General features: G+C 39.6%; 1 protein-coding gene across 4 annotated transcripts in view; it reads left to right on the top strand.

Annotated features, from left to right (window-relative positions):
- Nucleotides 1–27,668, top strand: part of MARCHF1 (membrane associated ring-CH-type finger 1) — a gene marked incomplete at both ends in the record, with an annotated part of 462,063 nt that overhangs the window by 280,723 nt on the left and 153,672 nt on the right. For all 4 annotated transcript variants that reach the window (XM_082652936.1, XM_082652934.1, XM_082652935.1 and 1 more), the window contains one exon: nt 4,857–4,907. In XM_082652936.1, coding sequence (XP_082509062.1) covers nt 4,857–4,907 — 51 coding nt within the window. The remainder of the gene's footprint in view (nt 1–4,856; nt 4,908–27,668) is intronic.

The raw sequence follows: 27,668 nt of genomic DNA, 5'->3' as shown, positions 1-27,668 counted from the left end.
CTAATGAATTGTTGATCGATTTCCTGATAAGGAAGTATCAGGAATAAATCCTATTTATTTTATTCCTTCAGCATTTTTTGGTACACTGCTGGTGTATCAAAGATACATACTACTATTAGATATATGCTAATATTTTAAAAGAATTTTTGTGTCAGTAGTCCAAAATAAGACCAGAGCATAATTTTCTTTTCCCTCTTTATATCTTTTTGGATACTGTCTTAACACATTTGGAGATTAATTTATGCAGAATTAATAATATGGATTAAGGAAGTTTATGTTCCTATGGTCAAGAATACTGTAAATAAAATTAGAATTATGTGTTCTTTAAAAGTAAGATACAACTCAATTGTGAAATCATCATGCCCTTATCCTTTGCAGGGCATATAGACTTTTATTTACTTACCCAATCTCTTCTTTGTTAATTATCTATTCAAATTTTCCTCTTCTTGAATAAATTCCGACAACTTTTATTTTGCTAGCATGTGGTCCATTTCCTCTAGGTGTTCAAATTTGTTGTAATACCATTACATGGAGCATTCTCTTATAATTTTTCTAATCTTTTCTGTGTCCTTGATTATCCTTTCTTATTTCTTACATATTTCTGTTCTCCTTAATAAGTCTTATAGGAAATTCATCTATTTTGTAATTATTTTCAAAAGCCTGCTTTAAGAAATATTTCTTTATCCTTCTTATTTATATACATTTAATGAGTTTTAGCTTTTTTATTATTTCTTTTTACTGCATTCTTTTGTTACTGTGTTCTTTAATAACGAAGGCCTTTACAGTCATAAATTTTTATCTGGATGTAGCTTTTGTTGTGTTACATAGGTCTTAGTATAACATTTTCCAAGAGTTTCTGTCTGTAATTTTCCAGTTAGTTATTTCTTTGGACCAAGCATTATCTTAACATGTGTTAGTTTTGAGGTGATCAAGATTTATTAGTAATATTTCAAATTTTTATTTCTAATTTTGCTGACTCAATATCAAAAGAAGTACCCTATAAAATCTCTACTTGAAGATTTTTGTGGAGGTATTATTTGAAGCCACATAAATTTTTTAAGTATTTTTAATTTAAAGGACATGAGGTTTTTAATACATCTATTAATTGAGTTTTATTGTATTATTCAGTTCCTCTGTATCATTTATTTTTTGTTTACAAACCACATTGCTTTCAAAGACTTTTCTTCTATTTCAAGTTTTAATTCTTTAATTGTTCTCACAGAAATAGTTTCATGGTCTACTTAGAATTTTTCAGATGACCCTCAAAATTGCCTCATTTTTTTTTTCCTCCTTTCAAATATCTTGAGTTTTAGCCTGGGGTGAGAGCGGGTGGGGCAGAGGACAAAGGAGGAAAACTACAGAATAGCATCATAGCAGTGGTCTGTGTGAGATTGTCTTATTCTGATTTCTGAAGTCAGAAATAATTTGTTTTTTCCTTTAGTTTACATAAAAAATAAACAAATAAATAAAACCCTCCTTCAGGCTTCCTGACTGCCATCTTCTGATCGATGGATATATAGAGTATTCCTCTGTAGATAAATACGAGTCCACTGCATTACGCATTCTTTAACACAGAGCATCCCCTTTTAAAGGAACTATGTCACTTTCCTTAGATTACAATATTAAATATATTAAAACAACTTAGTCACGATTTCCTCATTTGGTAATCATTTTTTCTTGCTGGTAATAAAAATCCAACCATGTTTAGTAAGGTCAAATTTGAAAAACAATTATTATATTAATAATAATAATCACAAAACAAAACTAACAATAGCAGATTTATTCATATCAAACCAAAAATTAGAAATTTTGCAAAGATTTAAACATGCTTATGAAACTAGAAGTCTCTCCCTCTGCATACTGTGAACAATCTGCTAAGATTGTTCTACTAAGATAGCTCATCAAAATTATTGCTTGACGATCCCATAATTTTCATGTGGACTTGTCTGGAACTCTTGTTGGTTTCAGCTTTTAGTGACCTACAAGGTCACTATAATTAGGGTACCAGTAAGTTATGTTAGATTCTGAGACAGCTTCTATTTAATCTAAGGTAAAAATTTAAACTGATCATAATGAGGTATGACAACCATATTTGGCTAATCTACAAAGAAGAATATGTCATTGCAATAGTAATGGGACAAGCCATTCAATTAATTAGTAGCAAATTGAACAGATTGCTTTGGAAGTGTTCCAAGAGGGAAAGTGCTTGTGGAGCTTTGCTTCAAAAGCAAGGAGACCAGACTTCCTTAATCCCCTTTGGTAGAGAGAAATATGATTTTCCATCCTTGAATTTTATATGCCAGAATCTAATCCACAGCAGAGGTGGAATTGCAGGATAGAGAGGTGTTTATGTTAAAATTATGGGTCTAGTAACCTGTGATGATTGTCCTGATTTTTGAGGGGGCTCTTTGGGTGTTTCTTCTACCTGTGAATAATAATGGAAATATTATAAACTTGTAATCTCTAAAATGTTTTCATCTATAACTCATTTGATCCAATCCCCAATGTATTATCTGCCCATTTCACAGTGAGGAATTTGGAGGTCTGGGATCTCAAATACACTCCTGCTAGAACGAGTGCACGGGTACAGGTCTAGTTCAAGTCAAAACCCCATTTTATATCACCGCCGTTGCAGCAATAGGGTAACCTCTCTGTTCCCATGTGTAAACTGGAATGGAAATAATAGAGATCTTAGCCACGGCAAAAAGTTAGCCTTTGCCTAAGCTTGTTTATTTTCTTCAATGCCTAACCTTGTATTAAGAGGAAATAGAGCTAACTGATTTCAACGTAGAAGGTCTCTTGAAGTACAAAATAATAAAGCAGAGGCCTCCTCCCATTAGATTGGGGGAGGCTGAAGCATATGGGAATTATCTGCTTATTACGACCTCACACTGAACTCATTCACAGTTATGGAAGGACATGGCCCTCCTTATTTTTAATCTCAAAACACGACAAAGTCCTGTTTGGTTGGAAAAATTAAGTAATCTGATGCCAGATCAATTTCTTGTACAAATAGTACTTCTTGGTTCTTGCTGAAGAGTTTTCAATTCTAGTTCCTTGATCATGTTCTCAAATATCATGTAAAAATAGAAAACATAGTAAAACAACCAGGACAACCAAACTCCTCTCAAAGCCTGTTAATGTATCATTGACCTCTGTGCTATACAGTCCTGTGTCAAAATCCTCAATTTCACTGAGAAGGAAAGATGGATTGGTTTTGTTTTCTTGTCTCTAGAAGAGGAGTTGAAATGTCAGTAGAAAAGCACCTCTCTCCATCACCAGAGGAAGCTAATCAAGGAAACATGTCTTCAGGGAACACACACATTAATCTCCAGCTGGATCACGGGGCTGTTATGAGGTGTAACTAATCGTACAGTTGTGACTCGTCTCGGTCTGTAATAACATGCTCCACCGTGCCGTCCGTGGTTGGATGAGATGGATGTTGCATGTAAAAGAAAAAGTGCTGTTCAGCTGAAATGTCTGCAAGCCTGTGCCAGACAGTGACAGCTTGCAGTGAATGCAGCTACTGTGTTTCCACCATAACACATTTACCCTGTGTTTCTGAAACTGTCTCGAGCAGTCATCACAGAACAATTTCAGACCCACAGGTTGTTATAACAGCTTCGTTCTCAAAAATGACCCCTGTCGGGGCTTCCCTGGTGGCGCAGTGGTTGAGAGTCCGCCTGCCGATGCAGGGGACAGTGGTTCGTGCCCTGGTCCGGGAGGATCCCACATGCCGCGGAGCGGCTTGGGCCCGTGAGCCATGGCCGCTGAGCCTGTGCGTCCGGAGCCTGTGCTCCGCAACGGGAGAGGCCACAACAGTGAGAGGCCCGCGAACCGCAAAAAAAAAAAAAAAAAAAAAAAAAGACCCCTGTCAAGATGCACTGTAGTTGTCTACTCAGATCCATTGTGGTGTTGAGTCCAGATGCTCAGAAATGTTTTTTAAAAAGAATCCTAAAGTGCTAGGGAACTTTTGGTTTCCGGAAAAGGCTCTTCCAACACTTTTTCCACAGCAGGAAAGGTGTGCTGTGATCTCTTGGTATATGTACCACACATTCTGATTTGTCAGGTCAGTTTCCTGCCAGCTCTGGCCATAAGGCCCTGGACTGGCCCGGCTTACAGGCAACAGAAGGCCTCCAGGCTTTGAATGAGGTAGTGCCACTCTTCAAGGACCCATTCGACTTTACAGTTGCATGACTTTAAAAAAAATGTATCTATTCAAAAGCTTTTTTTCATGCTTCTTTCCTCTGAAATGGGAAATTCCTTAAGAGGCAAGAACTGAGGTATAATTTTTTAAAACTTATTATTAAGTTTTAAATTTTAAAATAATTTCTCAATATTTTTAATTTAAATGATTAAATGTTTTAAAATTTTAAATTACCTTTAATTTTTTTTTAATTTTGAAAATAAAGTAACTGAACAGACAGATAAAATGTATTTTAGCAGAACAGGAGTTAGGTGTTATGTACCATGTACCCAGTATGCAATATTTACTGACACTGAGGACCAGAATTTACTGGTAGAAGAAGAAAAGGGGAAATAATGGACTATATTTTCATTTCTAATTCTATTTCAAAGGAACTTCATATGTTTTTCTAGAGAAATAAGTGTTTCCTGGAAATAAATATTCCTAGACTGATATATAACCTGATAATAATTGAAACATTTTCAAAAGGACACTGATATACACTAGAGAAATAAAATTTGGTAAAAGAAATACCATCCTGTGTAAGCAATTTTTATGTCTGTTAGGACAATACAGAGGACATCTACACGTTGGCCTGTGCTGTGCTTTCTTTTCTCAGCAGCAAAGAATACTGCTGTTGTTAATCAATGTCTCTAATTTTATTTTTCAGAATGACAAATCCCCAGGGCGATCTGCAAGTCGATCAAGTAATATTTCAAAAGTAGGTGAACTGTATTCATTTTCTTAATTGTTTATTAATTTACATATTTTATGAGTTCAAGTAAATATTTTCTAACATTTAACCTGCTATTGTTATCTGTGAGCAATACACAAATATGACTTGTTAATGGTCTTAAATATTTTAAGAGTTTACCGTGATTGATTTCATACAGCAAAATGAGTGAAGCTATTTTTCGTCTTCAGTGCTGTATGCAAAAGACAATTTGCTACTTTCCGAGTGTCACTCAAAATATGTTTCTTCTCTCACTTCGGCTCAGAAAGCTACCACACACCCAAGGTGAAACTCTATCAACATCATGGTACAATTCCCATGAATTCAGTTTTTCCAGGAATATGGGCTCAACTATGCTGGAATCTAACCAGGACAGGTTTTAGAAAACAATTTAATTTAAGACACTAGTGTGGTCATACCTGCTTTATAGAGTCGATGGATGAAAAAAACAAAATACTCCCTAGACTGCCTATAAATCCAAGCAAGACACGAGGGTGTTGAAAATCCCATGGCATGGGAGCGATCCTCTAGATTTTTATTTCTCCTAGAAAACAAAAATTAAGAGCTGTTCTCTAAGATGAGGCACTATGCAGTTTATAGACTTGGTACTTGGGGAGTGAAAAATCATCTAGGGCCATTTGTGAAATTGGAAAATTATGACTTCCAAAAATATAATTCTGACAAAGCTGAATTTACCATGACGAGAACTTCCACAGCAGGGCCCCTCACTTGCCAACACCACAGCCCTGAGCTCAATTTTGTAAACATAATTTTGTATTATTTTCCTTCGAGGGGGCCCCCAAAACAGCAATAAACCATAGGCACTACAGAACATAGACCCACTTCCAATTTAGAAAAGTTTTTGTTTTGTTTTGTCTTGTTTTCACAAACAAAGGACTTCTATTACTCATTGAAAAATAGCAGTGGCCAGATTATCAGCATTTTCTTAAGTGGGTTTCCTGAGGCTGATTCTTACGAGACAATGTTAAGTTGGTCAGCTGACACCTGTCAGCACACTGGGTTGAGTATGGGAATGGAATCCTGCTCTTAGGAAACTCTCGTATTTTTAATACACAGTAAGGATGCCTGTCCGGTGCTCCATAGGCAGACCACATCACTGTGTTGCAATGTTCTCCACTGTACAAGCTTAGTAAGATAGTCCAGAACAAAAGCAGTCAGTGTTTCTGCTTCCAAGACGTGCAGAGATGCAAGAGACCCACAGAGAATTGTATCTCAGTAGTTGGAACTGTACATCTCTAAGCACATTGCAATCTGGGCGCCTTCCTAATATTTGAGAGCCCATGTGGCCCAGTGGTTAAAGCACTAGCCGTGTAGACAGAGGATGTGAGTGTAAGTCATCACTGTCACTTCCTACTTATGGGACCTGAGACACTCACTTAACCGCCCTGAGACACGCTTGCCTCCACTGGGACATGAGGCGATGGTATCAGTCATTGAAGGTTTTCTTAAGTGGTTGTAAATCAAAACAATACCTTTCAAATGTCAGTCCTCTCCATCACATCATGGAGAGCCTTGCCTGCAACTACAGAGCATCATCATCTTTCTGAATGTGAGTGTTAATGTTGACCTAGAAACCTGTAGGCAGTACTGACAACTCCTTTGTCATGCCAATTGCTTCGTGATCCAGGGGTAAAATTGTATCTGCGTTTCCAAACTGCTGTTTGACTTTGACATGATGCAGCTTTTATAGCTTTTACCTTTGCATTTATTCTTTAAGAAAAAGTCAGAAATGTAGTTTCCCTTCTATGAATTCGCCTTCCAGGCTCTGATACATTTTTTGTGTGTTTTTGCCTCTCCAAGAGCAACACTCTTGATTTTATTGGGGCAAACTATTGATTTTATTACTGTTTAATGTATATCTTTCATGTACATCTTATTACTCTCAGAAATACTTTTTTCTTTTGTATTAACAGTATTCACAGACTATTGATAACACTTTTAAAATAGGAGTAGTATGAAGAAATTTTATTCAAAGATGATACAAAAAAAAAAGATGATACAAGTTTGGGACAGTAAGACAAGTGTGAGCTGTCCTCAGTCTAACAAGTATTTGCTAATCCATATTCTATTCATAGATGACCTGCAAAAGCTATTAGATATAAATATTGTTTGTTAATCCATTTTGATGGTAATTTATCTTAGATTAGGAACATGAAGTGGCAGGTCTTATTAACCGGTTTGCCAAACTGCATCATAAACGTTCTAGACTCATTCTTTTTTTTTTCAGTTATGACTAAACAGTTTATTTGATACATTTTAATTGCAGGCTTGTGTGGGAGACAATTAATGATAAAATGCATTCTATTCAGAGAGAAAAGAAAAGCTCTCCCCTTAAACAGTCATTCTAATTGTACAGTCACAAAAACTCAAACCATCACACACCCATGGGGGTGAAAAGATTTCAGTGTGCTTAAGTTTATTAGACTTAAGCCAATATAATGCTACTTTTACTTATATTCAGAATGACAGCCACAAATCCTAAATCCACTGTAGAGCCCTCACTACTTTTTAATGAATTACTAAGTGATAAACCCTTCATTAAGACCACATAACTTACCAAGAAGGAGGTGGCAAATTCTAGTAATATTTGAGTCCTTTAACTTCTTTATTTTTACCATCTTTATTGGGGTATAATTGCTTTACAATGGTGTGTTAATTTCTGATGTATAACATAGTGAATCAGCTATACATATACATATATCCCCATATCCCCTCCCTTTTGCATCTCCCTCCCACCCTCGCTATCCCACCCCTCTAGGTGGACCAGAACACCAAGCTGATCTCCCTGTGCTATGCGGCTGCTTCCACTAGCTATCTATTTTACATTTGGTAATACACATAAGTCCATGCCACTCTCTAACTTCGTCCCAGCTTACCATTCCCACTCCCCATGTCTTCAAGTCCATTCTCTACATCTGTGTCTTTATTCCTGTCCCGAACCTAGGTTCTTCATAAACATTTTTTTTTTAGATTCCATATATATGTGTGTTAGCATACAGTTTTGTTTTTCTCTTTCTGACTTACTTCACTCTGTATGACAGTCTCTAGATCCCTCCAACTCACTACAAGTAACTCAATTTCGTTTCCTTTTATGGCTGAGTAATATTCCATTGTATATATGTGCCACATCTTCTTTATCCATTCATTTGTCGATGGACACTTAGGTTGCTTCCATGTCCTGGCTATTGCAAATAGAGCTGCAGTGAACATTGTGGTACATGACTCTTTTTGAATTATGGTTTCTCAGGGTATATGCCCAGTAGTGGGATTGCTGGGTTGTATGGTAATTCTTTTTTTTTTTACATCTTTATTGGAGTATAATTGCTTTACAATGGTGTGTTAGTTTCTGCTTTATAACAAAATGAATCAGTTATACATACACATATGTTCCCATATCTCTTCCCTCTTGCATCTCCCTCCCTCCCACCCTCCCTATCCCACTCCTCCAGGCAGGCACAAAGCACCAAGCTGATCTCCCTGTGCTATGCGGCTGCTTCCCACTAGCTATCTACCTTACGTTTGGTAGTGTATATATGTCCATGCCACTCTCTCACTTTGTCACAGCTTACCCTTCTCCCTCCCCATATCCTCAAGTCCATTCTTTAGTAGGTCTGTGTCTTTATTCCTGTCTTACCCCTAGGTTCTTCATGACATTTTTTTTCCTTAAATTCCATATATATGTGTTAGCATACGGTATTTGTCTTTCTCTTTCTGACTTACTTCACTCTGTATGACAGACTCTAGATCTATCCATCTCATTACAAATAGCTCAATTTCGTTTCTTTTTATGGCTGAGTAATATTCCATTGTGTATATGTGCCACATCTTCTTTATCCATTCATGCAATGATGGACACTTAGGTTGTTTCCATCTCCGGGCTATTGTAAATAGAGCTGCAGTGAACATTGTAGTACATGACTCTTTTTGAATTATGGTTTTCTCAGGGTATATGCCCAGTAGTGGGATTGCTGGGTCATATGGTAGTTCTATTTGTAGTTTTTTAAGGAACCTCCATACTGTTCTCCATAGTGGCTGTATCAGTTTACATTCCCACCAACAGTGCAAGAGTGTTCCCTTTTCTCCACACCCTCTCCAGCATTTATTGTTTCTAGATTTTTTGAAGATGGGCATTCTGACTGGTGTGAGGTGATACCTCATTGTAGTTTTGATTTGCATTTCTCTAATGATAAGTGATGTTGAGCATTCTTTAATGAGTTTATTGGCAGTCGGTATATCTTCTTTGGAGAAATGTCTGTTTAGGTCTTCTGCCCATTTTTGGATTGGATTGTTTGTTTTTCTGATATAGAGGTGCATGAGCAGCTAGTAAACTTTGGAGATTAATCCATTGTCGGTTGCTTCATTTGCAAATATTTTCTCCCATTCTGAGGGTTGTCTTTTGGTCTTGTTTATGGTTTCCTTTGCTGTGCAAAAGCTTTGAAGTTTCATTAGGTCCCATTTGTTTATTTTTGTTTTTATTTCCATTTCTGTAGGAGGTGGGTCAAAAAGGATCTTGCTGTGATTTATGTCATAGAGTGTTCTGCCTATGTTTTCTTTTAAGAGTTTGATGTCTGTTTTCGTTTAAGAGTTTGTTAAGTGTCTGGCCCTACATTTAGGTCTTTAATCCATTTTGAGTTTATTTTTGTCTATGGTGTTAGGAAGTGTTCTAATTTCATTCTTTTACATGTAGCTGGCAAGTTTTCCCAGTACCACTTATTGAAGAGGCTGTCTTTTTTCCATTGTGTATTCTTCCCTCCTTTATCAAAGATAAGGTGACCATATGTGCGTGGGTTTATCTCTGGGCTTTCTATCCTGTTCCATTGATCTATCTTTCTGTTTTTGTGCCAGTACCATACTGTCTTCACTACTGTAGCGTTGTAGTATAGTCTGAAGTCCAGGAGCCTGATTCCTCCAGCTCCGTTTTTCTTTCTCAAGATTGCTTTGGCTATTCAGGGTCTTTTGTGTTTCCATCCAAATGGTGAAATTTTTTGTTCTAGTTCTGTGAAAAATGTCATTGGTACTTTGGTAGGGATTGCAGTGATCTGTAGATTGCTTTGGGTAGTATAGTCATTTTCACGATGTTGATTCTTCCAATCCAGGAAAATGGTATATCTCTCCATCTATTTGTATCATCTTTAATTTCTTTCATCAGTGTCTTATAATTTTCTGCATACAGGTCTTTTGTCTCCCTAAGAAGGTTTATTCCTAGGTATTTTATTCTTTTTGTTGCAATGGTAAATGGGAGTGTTTCCTTAATTTCTCTTTCAGATTTTTCATCATTAGTGTATAGAAATGCAAGAGATTTCTGTGCATTAATTTTGTATACTGCTACTTTACCAAATTCAGTGATTAGCTCTGGTAGTTTTCTGGTAGCGTCTTTACGATTCTCTTTGTGTAGGATCATGTCATCTGCAACCAGTGACAGCTTTACTTCTTCTTTTCCGATTTGGATTCTTTTTATTTCTTTTTCTTCTCTGATTGCTGTGGCTAAAACTTCCAAAACTATGTTAAATAATAGTGGTCTAGTGGGCAACCTTATCTTGTTTCTTATCTTAGTGGAAATGGTTTTAGTTTTTCACCATTGAAAATGATGTTGGCTGTGGGTTTGTCATACATGGCCTTTATTATGTTGAGGTAAGTTCCCTCTATGCCTACTTTATGGAGGGTTTTTATCATAAATGGGTGTTGACTTTTGTCGAAAGCTTTTTCTGCATCTATTGAGATGATCATATGGTTTTTATCCTTCAGTTTGTTAATACAGTGTATCACATTGATTGATTTGCATATATCGAAGAATCCTTGCATTCCTGGGATAAACCCCACTTGTTCATGGTGTATGATCCTTTTCATGTGCTGCTGGATTCTGTTTGCTAGTATTTTGTTGAGGATTTTTGCATCTATGTTCATCAGTGATATTGACCTGTAGTTTTCTTTCTTTGTGACATCTTTGGTTTAGGTATCAGGGTGATGGTGGCCTCGAAGAATGAGTTTTGGAGTTTTTCTCCCTCTGTCATATTTTGGAAGAGCTTGAGAAGGATGGGTGTTAGCTCTTCACTAAATGTTAGATAGAATTCGCCTGTGAAGCCGTCTAATCCTGGGCTTTTGTTTACTGGAAGATTTTAATTAAAGTCTCAATTACAGTGCTTGTGATTGGTCTGTTTATATTTCCTATTTCTTCCTGGTTCAGTCTCAGAAGGTTGTGCTTTTCTAAGAATTTGTCCATTTCTTCCAGATTGTCCATTTTATTGGCATATAGTTGCTTGCGGTAATCTCTCATGATCCTTTGTATTTCTGCAGTGTCAGTTGTTACTTCTCCTTTTTCATTTCTAATTCTATTGATATGAGTCTTCTCCCTTTCTTCTTGATGAGTCTGGCTAATGGTTTATCAATTTTGTTTGTCTTCTCAAAGAAGCAGCTTTTAGTTTTACTGATCTTTGCTATCATTTCTTTCATTTCTTTTTCATTTATTTCTGATCTGATTGTTACGATTTCTTTCCTTCCGCTAACTTTGGGGTTTTTTTGTTCTTCTTTCTCTAATTGCTTTAGGTGTAAGCTGAGGTTGTTTATTTGAGATGTTTCTTGTTTCTTGAGGTAGGCTTGTGTTGCTGTAAACTTCCCTCTTAGAACGGCTTTTGCTGCATCCCATAGGTTTTGGGTCCTCATGTTTTCATTGTCATTTGTTTCTAGGTATTTTTTGATTTCCTCTTTGATTTCTTCAGTTATCTCTTGGTTGTTAAGTAATGTATTGTTTAGCCTCCATGTATTTGTGTTTTTTACAGAATTTTTCCTGTAATTGATATCTAGTCTCATAGTGCTGTGGTCAGAAAACATACGTGATACGATTTCAATTTTGTTAAATTTACGAAGGCTTGATTTGTGACCCAAGATATGATCTATCCTGGAAAATGTTCCATGAGCACTTGAGAAGAAATTGTATTCTGTTGCTTTTGGATGAAATGTTCTATAAATATTAATTAAATCCACCTTGTTTAATGTGTCATTTAAAGCTTGTGTTTCCTTATTTAATTTCATTTTGCATCATCTTTACTATCATTTCTCTGAATTCTTTTTCAGGTGATCTGCCTGTTTCCTCTTCATTTGTTTGGTCTGGTGGGTGTTTACATTGCTCCTTCATCTGCTGTGTGTTTCTCTCTCTTCTCATTTTGCTTATCATACTGTGTTTGGGGTCTTCTTTTCGCAGGCTGCAGGTTCGTAATTCCAGTTGTTTTTGGTGCCTGCTCCCAGTGGCGACGGTTGGTTCAGTGGGTTGTGTAGGCTTCCTGATGGAGGGGACTGGTTCCTGTGTTCTGGTGGATGAGGCTGGATCTTGTCTTTCTGGTGGGCAGGACTGTGTCCAATGGTGTGTTTTGGCGTGTCTGTGACCTTATTATGTTTTAGGAAGCCTCTCTGCTAATGGGTGGGGTTGTGTTCCTGTCTTGCTAGTTGTTTGGCGTAGGGTGTCCAGCACTGTCGCTTGCTGGTCATTGAGTGGAGCTGAGTCTTTATTTTGAGATGGAGATCTCTGGGGAGAGCTTTCACCGTTTGAGATTACGTGGAGCCGGGAGGTGTCTGGTGGACCAATGTCCTGAACTCGGCTCTCCCACCTCAGAGGCACAGGCCTGACACCTGGCCAGAGCACCAAGACCCTGTCAGCCACACGGCCAGGTACGTGGGGAGATTCTTGCCTTTTGGCAAGTCTGAGGTCTTCTGCCAGCGTTCAGTAGGTGTTCTATAGGAGCTGTTCCACGTGCAGATGTATTTCTGATGTATTTGTGGGGAGGAAGGTGATCTCCACCTCTCACTCCTCTGCCATCTTGAAGGTCTCCTCGAGCCCCTTAACTTTTAAAGTGGTGGAAAAAAAGAGATTAAAGTAGAACAAGGGTATATTTTCTCTAACTTTGTCAAAATAATTTTTATGTCAAAAAAGACTAAGTTTCTCAAGGGTGTGATAATCAGCATAATAGAGTAATTAAGAGTATGGATTCAGAGTAACTGCTTAGGAGCATAGTACACTTCCTTAGTAACTTTATTTGTAAAATAAGAGTATCAAACAATATCTCTCTCAGAGGGGTACTTAGCACAGTACCCAGCACTGTGTAAGTATGAGCTGCTCTTATTATGGGGCTCTTAATACTGATGTCTCACAGTACAGTAAGTACTCAGTAATCTTTTTGTGAGCAAGTGAATTTGTGACACGAGTTAATAGTATACATATTGTTTTCTCGGCTGACTAAGAATAAGTAACAGATTGGACAGGATTAAGTTAAATTTAGGATTAAGTAAAACGTTTGTGATGTGACATAATTTTTTTGAAAAAATACTGCACATTCTTGTTTCATTAAAAAGTGCATGTGTTTTTAACAATAAAAATTCTGTTAGGTCAGTAGCACTAAAACTCATAATGGGCATCTTCCTTAACTGTTGTCAAGTTTGTGGCATCCCTGAGCCTTTGATAAAGGGCAGTCACAGCTCAGAGGACTCCATCCAGGCTGGGGTAGCAGAAGCGTCCTGCATGCCATTGAGTCTGCTTTCCTGCCTGTTTCCTACAGTTTCTTAATGAATCAGAACTTCTAGTCATTAGTATTTGTGGAATGTCTCCATCAGCAATCTTATTCTATACTGGGAATGACGGAGTAATGAAAAAATCCCCTCCAAGTCCTCAGTGAGCTTACAGTGAAGGAGTTGAGATATGACATAGATATATAACTTGTAATTTAATATATACATACATTATAATTTAATATATATTAAGTAGAACTATGTGCAAAAAAGATAACAGAGCAAGCAACCCTGCGCCTCTCACCTTTAGAAAGACCTGGCTCTTGGTCGGCACCTGGGATTTCAGTAGTGGGGTACCACCACCCTAACTGGTAAGAATGGCGCATGGTGCCTAAATTGTGCAAAAACACCAGTTTATCCTAGATTCCTGCTTTCCTTCTGGGACTCTGGGGTTTGGGTACATGCTAGACAGTTGGTACCTATAAGACTAGCCCCCAGTAAAAAGTTGGAACACTGGATCTCTCACGAGTCTCCCTGGTAGACAGCACTTCTCATCTGGTGTTACAACTCACAGCTGCAGGAATTAAGCGCGTCTATGACTCCTCTGGGAGTAAACCTGGGGAAGTTTGGAACTCTGCTCCTCATGTCCTCTGGACTTCACCCCGTGTGCCTTTTTCCTTTGCTGATTTTGCTTTGTGTCCTTTCACTGTAATAAACCGTAGGGAGGAATATGGCTACAAGTTCAGTCCTATGAGGGGTCCTAGGCAATCACTGCCCTTGAGCATAGTCATGGGACCCTCTGGAGTTCCAGCCAAAAGAGTACAGACCGCAGGCTATGAGAGTTCAGGGAATGACCACTCCCATCTGGTGACAGGATAGCACTAGGGAAGAACTGTATATAAACAGGGACTTGAAGGAGGGGTGTGACTTGATCCAATACAAGGAAAGTATGTTTAAAGGCATGTAAGTACAAGGCATGGAAGCCAGAAAACATGGATTAGAAGAAGAAAGGTACTCAAAATAATCTTCAGGGACCTTTGACATGGAACGTTGGTCGTAGGATACATTCTCTTTAATTGTACAAGTGTTCCCTGGCTTGGAAACATAGAGATGGATTTAGAATCCATTGAGATCCTTGAGACAGTTTTTAGTAAACAGAACATTAGAAACGGAACATTATTATTTTTGATATTCAGGATTGTGTAAGTCCTGAGTGATCTTGCTGCTGTGAATACGAAATATCCAAGTGTGGGATAAATAACAAATGTTGAATTGTTAGTAAACATTTAAACTTTTTCTCCTTAGTCTTTACCTCAGTATTTCTACCCTATATTATTCAGTTGCAATTATACTTTGAATTTTCTGGTCATTCCAACTTTGAGTTTTTTATTAGTTTATATTTCTAGCTTGTTTTAGGAATATAAGATATACTTGTGACTCTTTTTTTTTTTTACTCTAATAGGATTTGTGTGCCTTGGATATGTTAACGCTGCTCTAAAAGCTACAGAGAAGCTATATAAGTTTAAAACAATGTATGTGAGATTGTCAGAATATCTCAGTGTGAACATGCCAGTTTTCATTTTTTCCTCACTTACTTTTCCTCTGAAAAGCTGCTTTTGATATTAATGTTTGTTGCTGCCTTTTAACACACATATGGCTCACAGATAGGCTCCTCGGGAAGCAAAATTAGCCAAATTTGGCTTTTCTTCTCTTTTTTCTAGGGTGAGGCCTCATTACATTCAACTAGCAACAGTATATTATGTATTTCACAAGAAAAACCTTTCAAGAGCAAACTGTCAAAAGGAAAGAAAGGCTTGTACTTTCAGTTAAAATCAACATCTAGCATTTTCTTTTAAACAAAACACTTTATGCTTTTTGGTCTATGTAGGAAGCAGCTCATGAAATCTAATCTACTTATGAAAAGAAATTCAAAAGCTACTACCTTAAAATGATGTTTCAGTTAGCTTCCATTATTCCCTATTATATTCCCTAGACCTCACTTACTTGACAAAGCGTCATCTAAAATGTTCAGTTGGTATCTACCTAGAAATATCATATACAATGTTAAGGTAAAGACAGTACATAGTGTATGAAATATTAATGCTAAAGTGTTTCCTTTCCCTCTCTGTGTGCCCCAGCTTATTCTGCAATAAATAAAGGTGTATAGTATAGTCAACACAATTTATTCAACAGACATTTTTAAGGATGTACATTTTAAATAGGTATTTTCTTTTGATCAGATAAATACCTTGATTCTACTTCTGTAAGTCTTCATCTCTTCCTGTTTTGCCAGATTTGCCTTTAAGATTCCAGTGTGTTTTCCAGCAAGGTCAAGGTGAATGTGTTCCCCCAATTTAACATGTATTGGGAGTTCATTCAGCTGACCCTGAGCCAAGTATTTGCATCTCTGAACAGGCGTTTAATGTTCTGAGTTAGTGAGAGATCCATCTTGGTTTGCTTATAAGGGACCTATAAATCAGCCATACCTTCAGACTACATACCTTGAGAGGGTAAATTTGACAGGTTGATGAAGTAAAATGGGATGTAGAATTTTTTGATTTCCTCTTTGATTTCTTCAGTGATTTCTTGGTTATTTAGTAGTGTATTGTTTAGCCTCCATGTGTTTGTGTTTTTTACAGTTTTTTCCCTGTAATTGATTTCTAATCTTATAGTGTTGTGGTCAGAAAAGATGCTTGATATGATTTCAATTTTCTTAAATTACTGAAGCTTGATTTGTGACTCAAGATGTGATCTATCCTGGAGAATGTTCCATGTGCATTGAGAAGAAAGTGTAATCTGCTGTTTTCGGGTGGAATATCCTCTAAATATCAGTTAAATCTGTTTGGTCTGTTGTGTCATTTAAAGCTTGTGTTTCCTTATTAATTTTCTGTTTGGATGATCTGTCCATTGGTGTAAGTGAGGTGTTAAAGTCCCCCACTATTACTGTTACTGTCGACTTCCTCTTTTATAGCTGTTAGCAGTTGCCTTATGTATTGATATACCTCATTCTTGATTATCAGTTCTTTTAGACTAGGCAGTGTGCTGGTGAGGTGTCTCTGATTACCTTGCCCTTAACAGGTTGTGCTTGATGTAACCAACGATTTGAAGTTAAACCTGTGTTTGGATAAATGGAAAAATGCTACAGCAGACCCCCCAAGTTTGAGACTTATCTGGATTCCTCATTATGTAGCAGCCACCCTAGCTCCTCATGATGGCCAAGTCTGTTGTTGAGTGAATTGCTGCTCTGTCTACCAGACCACATAACTTGTGTCACTCTTGAGGGAAAGCTCCATTCCTGTGGTCCACTGATGTCCTGACCAGTCTTTCTAGAGCCAATTAGCATACCAGGAGGTGCTTTCTATACTATCAGAACTTTGCAATGGTGTGACCTTGATCCAAAACCCTGAAGTTTTCACTGTAATTCTCCATCTGGGACTTGACAGAGAACCTGCCTGGCATTCCTAGTTACCATGGTAATGATAATAGTATGGGACTTGCCACTTATTACGGCTTTGGCATCAAGGTTGCTTGTATCGCAGCTGACACTGCTGCAGAAACTTTTCTCATTCTAGTCCCCACTCAGAAGTGGTAGCCTTCTGAGTCATCTGATAAAGGGCCTGAGAATTATTCCAAAGTGTTGTCTTGTTCTAAGACTCAGAATCCTACCAAGCATTCTGCGTCTTTCTTCATAGCAAGATTAGATGCCAAATGTGTCTGAAGGGAATGTCTTGACACGCACAACAAAATGGGATCCCCAGTATTTTCACTGGTTTGGCCAATTCCTGAATGTTTGTGGAATTTTTGTCCCTCCCTCGTGTCCTAAAAAAGCCTTCAGATTATTGGCCTTTCCTGCTCATTAGACCTGATTAACATGATATCATCACAAAATGGACTAAACTGATTTTGACAACCGTCAGACAATTAAGGTTACTTTCAGTCTATATTGTGATGTATCTCTGGTGCAGGACCAGGAATGTGTACTGCTGTCCATGCCAGGTGAATGCAAATTGGTTTTGATCCTCATTTATGATGAATATTGAAAGAACACGTTACTAGGAAAGTAGATTCATACCACATGCTGGTCTGCTCTGATAGTGAGGGTGCCTGGCCCACTATATTTCAGCAGGAACAGACTAGAAATTAAGTGACATGACGGAAACGACCACCCTTATATCCTTTTAAGTCTATTCTCATGAAACGGCCAATATGATCCTTTTCAAATATATGCCAGATAGTGTCTTGCTCCTGTTTCAACCCTCCAGTCGTTTCCTATATCACCCAGAGTAAAACAGAAATCCCTAAGCTGTCCCTGCAGTCTCTCTCTAATTGTATTTCTTATTGCTCTTCCTCTGGGTTGCTCTGCTACAGACTCACTGAACCCTTCTGCTTCGGGGCATTTGTCTCTGCCCTGGCTGCTCAAAACTCTTATTCCCCACATGTCTACATGGCTTGCTTTCTCGATTTTTCTACTTAGATACCACCTTATCAGTGAGGACCTATCTCCTTTCCTGCTTTATTTTCCCTTAAGGATTGTGTTGTAATCTGCAATATTATATATTCTCTTTATTTGTTTAGTTTAAGGTCTATGAGAGCAAGAACTTCATTTCTTGGTTCAGTATTGCTTCCTCAGCACCTAGAAATGTGACTGATAAATACACTCAAAAAATATGTGCTGAATGAGAGAATAGAGCCTGTTTTGTTTTGTTAGCTTTAGAATGTATGTTCCTAATGTGGAATCTGTGGGTGCACAGAGCAGTGATCCCTGGACCAGGCCAGTCCATGACTCACTGTTCCAGTACACACAAGATAGGTGAAAGTACATGTGTTTATAATGGATGCAATTGATGCCCCACCCAGATGCCCAACACCAGCCACCTTCTCCCAGCTTCTCTGAGTGTTTTCACATAATTCACCAGCTGCCTCCTTCTTCAGAGATTTTCCCTAAGTCAAGTGGGTGAAGTCTAGCCTTTCACCCTAGATACATAACATGTGAGCATTTTTAAAAATCATAGTTTAGGGCTTCCCTGGTGGCGCAGTGGTTGAGAGTCTGCCTGCCGATGCAGGGAACGCGGGTTCGTGCCCCAGTCCGGGAAGATCCCACATGCCGCAGAGCGGTTGGGCCCGTGAGCCATGGCCGCTGAGCCTGCGCGTCCGGAGCCTGTGCTCTGCAACGGGAGAGGCCACAGCAGTGAGAGGCCTGCGTACCGCAAAAAAAAAAAAAAATCATACTTTAATACCCACCAAAGAGCATCTGTTGCAGAAGAGGTGCTAAATAGGTGGAAAGGATGGCTTATCCAGTGGATTTCAGCCAGGCTTTGTCCTAAGCTCCCCCACTGCTGTGCCAGAGCCCATAAATGGAATAGCTCTGGTGGCAGAGAAGGATGCCTTGCGTGGGCACGATGCCGTGGTCTCCTCTTCACCAGGGGTGATCCAGCCACCTGCCTTGCTGAATGAACACTTGACATGAAGAAGCAGAGGCTGATGTCGAGCCCCCGCATTTAGTACCGTTTATCAAGAAAACCAACCAGCCCCTGATAGCGGCTGGATTGCATCACAGGCCTTCTGGGTTTGCCTCTTTTGAAAAGTTAGACCTAGGGTGAAGTAAGAAGAGCACTAGGCTCAGACACAAACGGCAATGGGATGCCAAAAACCTCAGTAATCAACATAAATTTTAACGCAATACTTGAGGAAACAAGTGTCTTGCCAAAACTCCATTATAAATAGGGTATCAACATTTTAAATAGAAACAGGATCAGTGCTGTATCAGGCCCTATGCAGCCAGAGGCAAAGGGAAAATTCTGTATTACTGGTTTTCTCTGTATTTAATTTTTTGGTATTTGTTCATCATGGATTTTTTGCATTTTTTAAAATATTGTTTTAAAGTTTTTTTTTTTCTCTTGATTATTGAGTGTTTCAGTGCCCTCTTACATTGCATGCCTGAGGCAAGTGTCTGAGTCCTGGCTCTGTGCCTCATGTAACAGCTTCCAGCTACTGCCAGCAGTCCGAACTCAGCATCTGATCTACCAATGCAGGATTCTGCCAGCATCACATCAGACCCAGGGACTCAGTGTAAAGCAGAAAGGTGCAGCAGTGTGTGTGTGACTGTGGGATTCACAGGCCTCCTGCAGCACACACCCTGTCTGCCAGATGCTGTCAGTCTGATACAGCAATTATACAGACTTTTTTTTTTTTTTTTTTTTTTTTTTTTTTTTGCGGTACGCAAGCCTCTCATTGTTGTGGCCTCTCCCGTTGCGGAGCACAGGCTCCGGACGCGCAGGCTCAGCGGCCATGGCTCACGGGCCCAGCCACTCCGCGGCATATGGGATCTTCCTGGACCAGGGCACGAACCCGTATGTCCCCTGCATCGGCAGGCGGACTCTCAACCACTGCGCCACCAGGGAAGCCCCAATCATACAGACTTTTGAAGATGGCTGCGAGCTATCAGCCTAGAGAAGACTCCCTGGGAGAATGGGACACTATCCCACAAGATACATTACGTGTTTGAAACCAGCACCCATGAAACAGTGCCTTGTTTCTTACAGATCCAGTTACCTTACTTCCAGTGATCCATTTGTGGACTTTGTGCTTCCCACAGCCATCACTTTAGGCTCGGTGGGCTTCTAAGTGCTGGTTCACAAGGCACACAGTCCCACCGGAGGACACAGTAAGAATCCCACTAAACTTAAAGCTATGACTGCTGTCCGCTCACCTTGAGCGCCTCCAGCTAGTATCCCAGCAAGTAAAGAAATCTGTTACCATTCTAGCAGGAGCAATTAACCTTATCCTTAACCTTTATACAACATTGGGACAGGGGGAAATATGTTTGCCCCTCGTGTGATTTACTAGCATCTCTGTTCCTTTCAGTGTGTAAATGGGCAAGTAGAACAACTACAGCCTGATAAGGGCTTAGTAACCAGGGCTCAGTCCCTCAGGCAAGCCACCCAGACCAACAGAATGGTTGACAAAGGTGAAAGGAATTTAGAAGGGGTGTGCAGTCAGGAAGATGTTGAGGTATCAGCCATGATCTCTGGACCAAATGCAGCAACAGGGGCTATATTTCATCCCTCTTAACCTCCTCTGCTGAGACTCTCCTGAAAGTGGAACCAGTCAGAATCCTGGAGAGGCTATGTCAAGGTGGGGTGAACTTGATGGGAACCGCAGGTGGATCTGAGTGGTCCAAGGCATCATCTCAAGTGGACGCTGTTAAGTCCCCACCCAGATCCCTACTACAGACCCCGTCACACAGCTGCTGTGAGTGCTGGCTGATAATGTAACTCACAGCTGCTCCCTCCCCAGAGACCTGTCATTGGTCACGCAAGAACTTTATTGCCCACGAGGTCAAGGGCTGCTGGAAGGAAGGGGGCACTGACCCCCTTGCCTGAAGGTGGGATTAATGCTTGGTTCAGTGTGGGTGTCAGAGCCGCCATATGGGATCAGCTGAAGCTAACGTTCAGGTAAGACAAAATTCTGCCCGGCTCTGTAGCTCGTGTTCTATAACTGCTCCCCTCTTTCCACTTCTAAAAACACCACCCTAGTAAATCACTTGGACAAGAATTCTTGTCTCAGGCTCCGCTTCTAGGGAATCTGACCTAAGCAGCTTAGAAACTTTTTAGCAATTTTACATTCTTACAGCACACATATCCCACGGCAATTTTTAATAGTATTTTCAAGTGTATTAGTCCGTAAAGGATTGTAGAGAAAAAAAAGAGAGAAAGAGAAAGGGTGGGGGAGAGGAAGAGAGGGAAAGACAGAATCGGTTCTTTACTACAGATAATCTGCCCTGGGGCATCTAATATGTTTTTAGAAGATCCAGATTTCTCAATTGTCTAGAATGCTTTAGAAAGTCCAGAAAAAAAAAAGAAATTACTTCAAATTAACTTGAGTGTGTGTATATTTATGCATCTGGGGAGAAACTACATAGTTTTCATCATCTGAAAAATGTGCAAAGATGAAAATGATGTTTCCACATATCTGTAGAGAAATACACATGAACGCTCAGTCTTCTGGCTCATCATGAGCTTCGTTTGTTTGTTTGCTAAAACTGGCTTGATCTGCCCTACTACTTTCTGTAAAACAGAATAGGACGGCATCTATGATTTTTCACTCATACCTTGAATAGTTACAGAATGCCCAGTTATTATATGCAAGAAATTATTTTAGATGCTAAACATTCAAAGCTATTAGAGCTACTATAGTCACGGCCATTATGAAATATATATTCTAGGATTATTGAACATTTCTCTGGTTTGTTACCTTTAGCTAAAAGGTTTATTTTGGCTTTGGTTTGGTTCGTTGGTTGGTTTTTTCGGAATTTCCTCTAGGACGGGTCTCCGTAGCGCTCTTGGATTTCAAGAAGTAGGAAAAGCCGTACGTTTGGGAAGCTTTGGGTGTAGTAACAGGTGAACTCTGCCTTCTGCTAAAGCATTTTGAAGGTATGGTGGTCTAGTGCTGGGGGCCAGCCTGGGGAAGGCTGTTGACATGACCATTGGTTGAGGTGACCTCATGACCACACCAGAGGTGATAAAGGATCGTGATTTGGATACTGTAATGCTAGCTGGTTTTTGTTATCCAATTAAATTATGTCTGTGGCTTCATGTGTATTCTGGCAAGCGATAGGTAGCAGAGGGCTTGAAATATACTCTCTCCTTTTTCCATCCCTAAACTATGTAATCTATATTTAGTTGTTGTTTCAACAACCGTACCATGTCAAGCCTTCTGACAATAGGAAGAGTTGGAGGTACTTTTTTCTTTTAGTTTCTGATTTACTTAAGAGGTAATTAAGTAGGGTGGAGCCCAGGCATTGGTGTTTTTTAAGATGTTTCCCAAGTGATTTGAATGTACAGCCCAGATGAAAGCCCCTGAGACATCTGGCAACATCTGGAGATATTTTGGGTTGTCACAGCTGGGTAGGGGGTTGCTCCTGGCATCTCGCGGGGGGCGGGCAGGGATGCTGCTGAACACCCAGGATGCGCAGGACAGCCAGCCCCACAGCAATAGTGCCGCCACTGGAGGGCGCACTGGGGCTGGAGACAAGCCGATCTGAAGGCAGAGGCCAGGTGGGCAGAAACTGACGGTCCAGGTGGGAGGATAGATGTTGCACTGAGGCAGGATTTAGTGGGCAGGTAGGAGACGTGTCAGAGACAAAAGCAAAGTTCACAGAAGTTTTCCTCCAGTGGCCAACGTCATCTGGAATGCTCCCTGGGCTTCTGGGCAGGGTGGGAAGAGCAGGTTTGGGGAGACACTAGTAAGCACAGATCAGGGTGCCGTGCTCCCGAGATTGTGTGGGCCGTCGGGGTGAGATGGCACAGGGGTCCATCTGGCGTCTGTGTGGACAGGCTTCTTAGCAGGAGCCTCTTCTCCTCTGTCTGCAAAACAACCCCGTGGCTCTGGGTCACTTCCCCATCTTTGCACCGAAAAGTACTGAGTATTATCATCCTCCGGGAACCGTCTCCGGCTTCGAGGAGAATTCCAGCCCAGAGGTCTCACACAGCAAGTGGCAGCTTCTTAATGCAGGAGCAGCATGGGCGTGGAAGGCGGTATGTCCAGGCCTTCAAGCCATCGTTTATGCTCCTTTGTGGTGTCGGTGTTCCCTGTCGTGCCTTCGGTCACAGCTTGTTGGCATCTGAAATAGGAAATGTGGGGCTGATACCTCCATCCCCGCCCCCAACATGGGACCAGCGGGGTGCAGCCTGGCTCCTTGGCAGGCGGGGAGCTGAGTCTGAGTAGGAGTGTCATTGAGATCTGGGGTGAGGTTGGCCGTCCTTGGAGACACTTTTTAAATGTACCTTAGTGTGACAAACATGTGGATGGTGGTGGTGAAAGGGATTCACCACTATGTTGGCTTCATAGTTTCTAAGGTCTGCTTTTAATTCCACTTTCAAGTATTGTCAGTGATTAAATCCCTGGACAGAACACCTACTAAGAAGTTAGGATCAGTAACATTTTATCTCCCCCAGTGCTGAGTAGATGGATGTCATCTTCTTTCAAATCCGTTTGCATCGTATTGACTCTCTAAACATCCTGTAAGAAGACTGACTCACTTTAAGTGAAGTCCAGAGTCAAAGTAATTTTAGTTGAAAACAGAATTAGTTGATAATAAGGATTATGTTTGTGGAGGTGAAGTTCAGAAACAAGGCTGCAGGCTGGCCCGGGAATCAGACACCAGTGGGGAGTGGGAATCACTGTTGGCGTTTAGTCTGTGTACCCTTGGTCTCCTTAGGTGAAGAACTCTGGATATCATGACGAGTGTAGACAGCTCAGATCTCCTGACCCAATGCCCAGCTAAGTACAGGCTCCTAAAAAACTCAGAAAATAGGTCATGCCAACCACTCAGTGGGAGAGAACAGGCAGAATGAGAGAATAGTGCCAAGATATTAAGTAACACTGGCGGTGGCCAACCAAACATGTAAGAAATGGACCAGTTCGATTTAACTCAAACTCTTCAGTATTGTACTTGAATATTCTAATTTCTTTTTTTAGTATAATATAAGTTAATAGATTCGTGAGATGAATTTAGGATATCGTGTCATTTACCTGTCTAATGATGTAAACAGTTCTCATCCATCCTACAAGTAATGGGGGAAGTCAGTCTCAAAGAGTCTGGGTCCTTTGGGGCAAGATGAAAAAGATTTGTTTTATGACACATATGGAAAAAAATATTCTATCCAGGTGAATTTACAGTAGTAAGTAGCTGGTTATTGATTCTTAAGCAGCATGGTAGCCATTAGCTATGGGTAGCTATCTAAATTTAAATTAATTGCAATTATATAAAATTTTAAAATAAGTTCTTCAGTTGTGCTGGCCACGTTCCAGTGGTTACCATATTGGACAATATAGGGACAGAATATTCACATCGTCACCAAAAGCTCTATCAGACAGACTCTGCTGCTCTAGAAAATACATCAGACTCCTCTGTGGAAAGACGTATGTGAATGTTGCCTAGACAGTTTCAACACAGTTAGAAAAATAAGCCCAATCTGTGATCATACTTAGTTATCTGTGACAGTTATTATCTGTGATAATATAATATGTGATAATGCTTAATTCAACAATTTGCAAGCTCTTAAATCCTGATGCCTGCCATTCAGCCTTGCCTGGCTTAATGTAATATTCTCGTAACAAGAAATACTGAAGATCAAGAACTATTGATCATGAATAGGTGCCAGGGGACAAATGACAGGGCTGTAATGGTTGTGACTTGGTTCTGTGGTCATGTGGGAAGTAGTTTCTCCAGATGGGGTCATAAAGCAAAAGGGGGCCAGTAAACGGTTCTCTTAACAATTCTGAAAGGGAACGAAGACCACGTAGTCTTGTGCTGCCAGGGTGGAAATCATCCGACATCACTGCTCATCCTTCTGCTCTACAGAGCAGAAACAAAAACCAACCTTGCAGTTGTCGTTTCTTTTCTAAAGGAAGGGATTTATTTTAAATGAGACTGATTGCATTCAGTGTATTTCTAATTTTTGCAGATACTCGTAAATTCCAGTTATTGAATCTCTGATGAAATAGGAGCATACATTCCGAGTCTAACTGGTCATGAATTAATAGTTTCCTGAGATTCTGGTGGCTGGGGGGAGGAGATGGGATAAGCAATCATAACTTTCTGCCTCTGGATTTCCTCCACTAAAAGTTCAATGCAAGAAAAATTGACCTGAAGCCAAACGGGTGTTTGTTTTCTTTGGATATGTTTAAACTTTGGATCGTTTAATAAGCTATACCAAATGTACCTAAATTCATTTTATCTAACGTGGTAGTTTGATGGATACCCTCTTGAATTTTTCACCTATGATTTTATTTCAGGAAACAGTTTAATTTTGAGATTTCCCCACTCCTGACAATAGGCTGCATTTAGCTCCAGCAACCATAAAGATTGATCTCTTAAGGACTTAGACACATGCTAGTTCAAATACTACAAGTAAATAAAGGAAGCATTGTTTAAGTCATTAAAAGCCAAAGAAGTAAGTTTTTGATCATCTTTAACCCACTTAAAAGGTGCTGTATTGACATATTTTCTATGGCATTACACTGCTCCTCTGTGTCTCTCTCCTTCTCTATTATTTCTGACATTATTAGATAATAATTGTCTGCTTAAGTTTGTTGGGCAGGTCTTGGCTTTTTTTTCTTTTTTTGCAGGTTACAATTGAATCCTGTATTTTTGCTTTTCTCAGTTTCATTGATTCGTTTACTTGCTATCACCTAATACTTTTTTCCTTCCTGTGTCCTTCATCACCCCTTTCTTTGAGCTCTTTCCATGTATCCTACAGTTCAGAGAATGTTGGCAGCTGTGTTGGTAATGTAATTAATGTGGGTAGTCAGTTTGGATTGACTAGGCCATATAAATCCACTTTGAGACTTAAACTACCCAATTTGGCTGTCTTTGCCAATCAGGTTAGCTGGATAATTGTCAAATCTCTGTCTCACTAGTTACTGCAGAGACGCATGGTTTATTCCCTCATTTGATTCTCATTTTGTTGTAATTTACAGTCTAAGCTCTATGAAGGCATGGTGACGTATAAACAGCACCAATTTAAAATGAAATTCGATAACCACTTGCATTGTTTTCCGTAAGTGAGGAAAGGGAAAAGTTGTAAGAATACATCGTTTGTGCCGCCACCAGGGAAAGGGAGAAAGAGGGGACCCTGCACCCACTAAACCCAAAGCTCATACACATACTTCCCCTCGCAACATACTGAAATTCTCAGTCTTAATAGCTTTTGATTTTTAGCTTTAAAAATGAAAATAGAATAATTAATTACCTTTTAGCTCACCGTAGGCCTTCAGTCTTCAGAAATAACATTTTTGCTGACCAAACTACAGTAAACTAGTGTTTTATATTTTTACTCAGCAAACTTCTGTACTTGTACAGTACACCCTGGGAGGAACTCAGGGCAAAGCTCAGGAATGGTGGGCAACATTTTTTATCTTATGATCACCTCCCTTTCATTCTTAATTTCAATGACTCTTTGGGAGGCATTTCATGACCACTTTGTCCCACGGTGCTAGGAATGCTCATTCCCAGACCAGGCGAAGATTGCATTGATAGACCACTCCACGTGCTATTACTATCAACCGTAACCAGAAATCCCTGGACCTCCTGTCTTACTTGTCTGTTATGGTCCAGGAAACGGCTCCCTCTTGTTGCTTCTTCCCATATATAGAGTTACACTGTTACAGTCATTGATCTTACAGAACTTATTTGGTCAGTCGTTTAAAGTTGCCTAGCCATCATTATTGTTATCCGAGGTTCAGTCACACATTTGGTAATGCAAGAAACAACAGTCAGGTAAAGTAGGCAGAATACAAGTAATAAAGAGAGTAGCATTCATCAGGTCATAAATAAGTATTTAAGCTAAAATCTTCCATTCGGTGTGGCCCACTATCTCCCCAGGTGGTCTGACCAGTCTGTCCTGCACCAATCACTATCTTTAAGAGAAATGATAGATTGGCTTTGTACATAAAGTTCACCAAAGATGTCTGCATGTACAAGGCGAGTGGTGGGTCATCATGACCCTTGACAGGATTGAGAAAGAAATGTTATCTTCTAAGGCTGGCGTCAGAAGAAAAATGAATCTTTATGACTGAGCAGGTATTTCTGCCTTTGGGAAGGTCTGGAGAACACATAACACAGATGTACAATGCACACCAGAGGGGAGGGAGGAGGCCAAAGGCCGGGAAAAAATTTTATGTTTAAATTTTTGTTGTCTTGCCTTAAAATAGGAATTTTATTTCATCACTTCTAATGGAAGAGTATTTGGTTTTGAGAAAACACCTTTGTTCCGAGAACTGAACAAATAGCTAAAAGTAATAAAAATTATAATAATTATTTAACGGTTCCACAAATATTTCAACTGAGTCCTGTATTCCTAGGTTTTTCACAGTGAATTGTAATGGCAGACTCGTTTTCTACATGGGCATACCCTGTATGAAAAAGCGTTTTTCTTATGTCAGCTGAGTCTTTGACTTGCTTTTTCTTTTCTAAATGGACAAATACAACAATAATAATAATAGTTAACTTTTATTGCAAATTTATGTGTTTGCAATTAAAAAAATGTTGTGAGCTCAACATTTTACCCAGGAGCTGAAGGTTTTTCAATGTGGGTACTCAGAAAATCAGACCTTACGATAGAGATAGTTCAGTGAGTGTATATTTTAGGTACTTTCTGCCCCAGTGTAAAGAGAAGCTTTGCTTGTTTAATGCATAATAAAATTATATTTAAAAAATATATATCTGAG

The sequence above is a fragment of the Grampus griseus genome, assembly GCF_964374135.1.
Source record: "Grampus griseus genome assembly, chromosome: 4".
NCBI lineage: Eukaryota > Metazoa > Chordata > Mammalia > Artiodactyla > Delphinidae > Grampus > Grampus griseus.
Note: the sequence above shows the minus strand (reverse complement) of the source record. Positions and strands in the feature narration are given on the sequence as shown.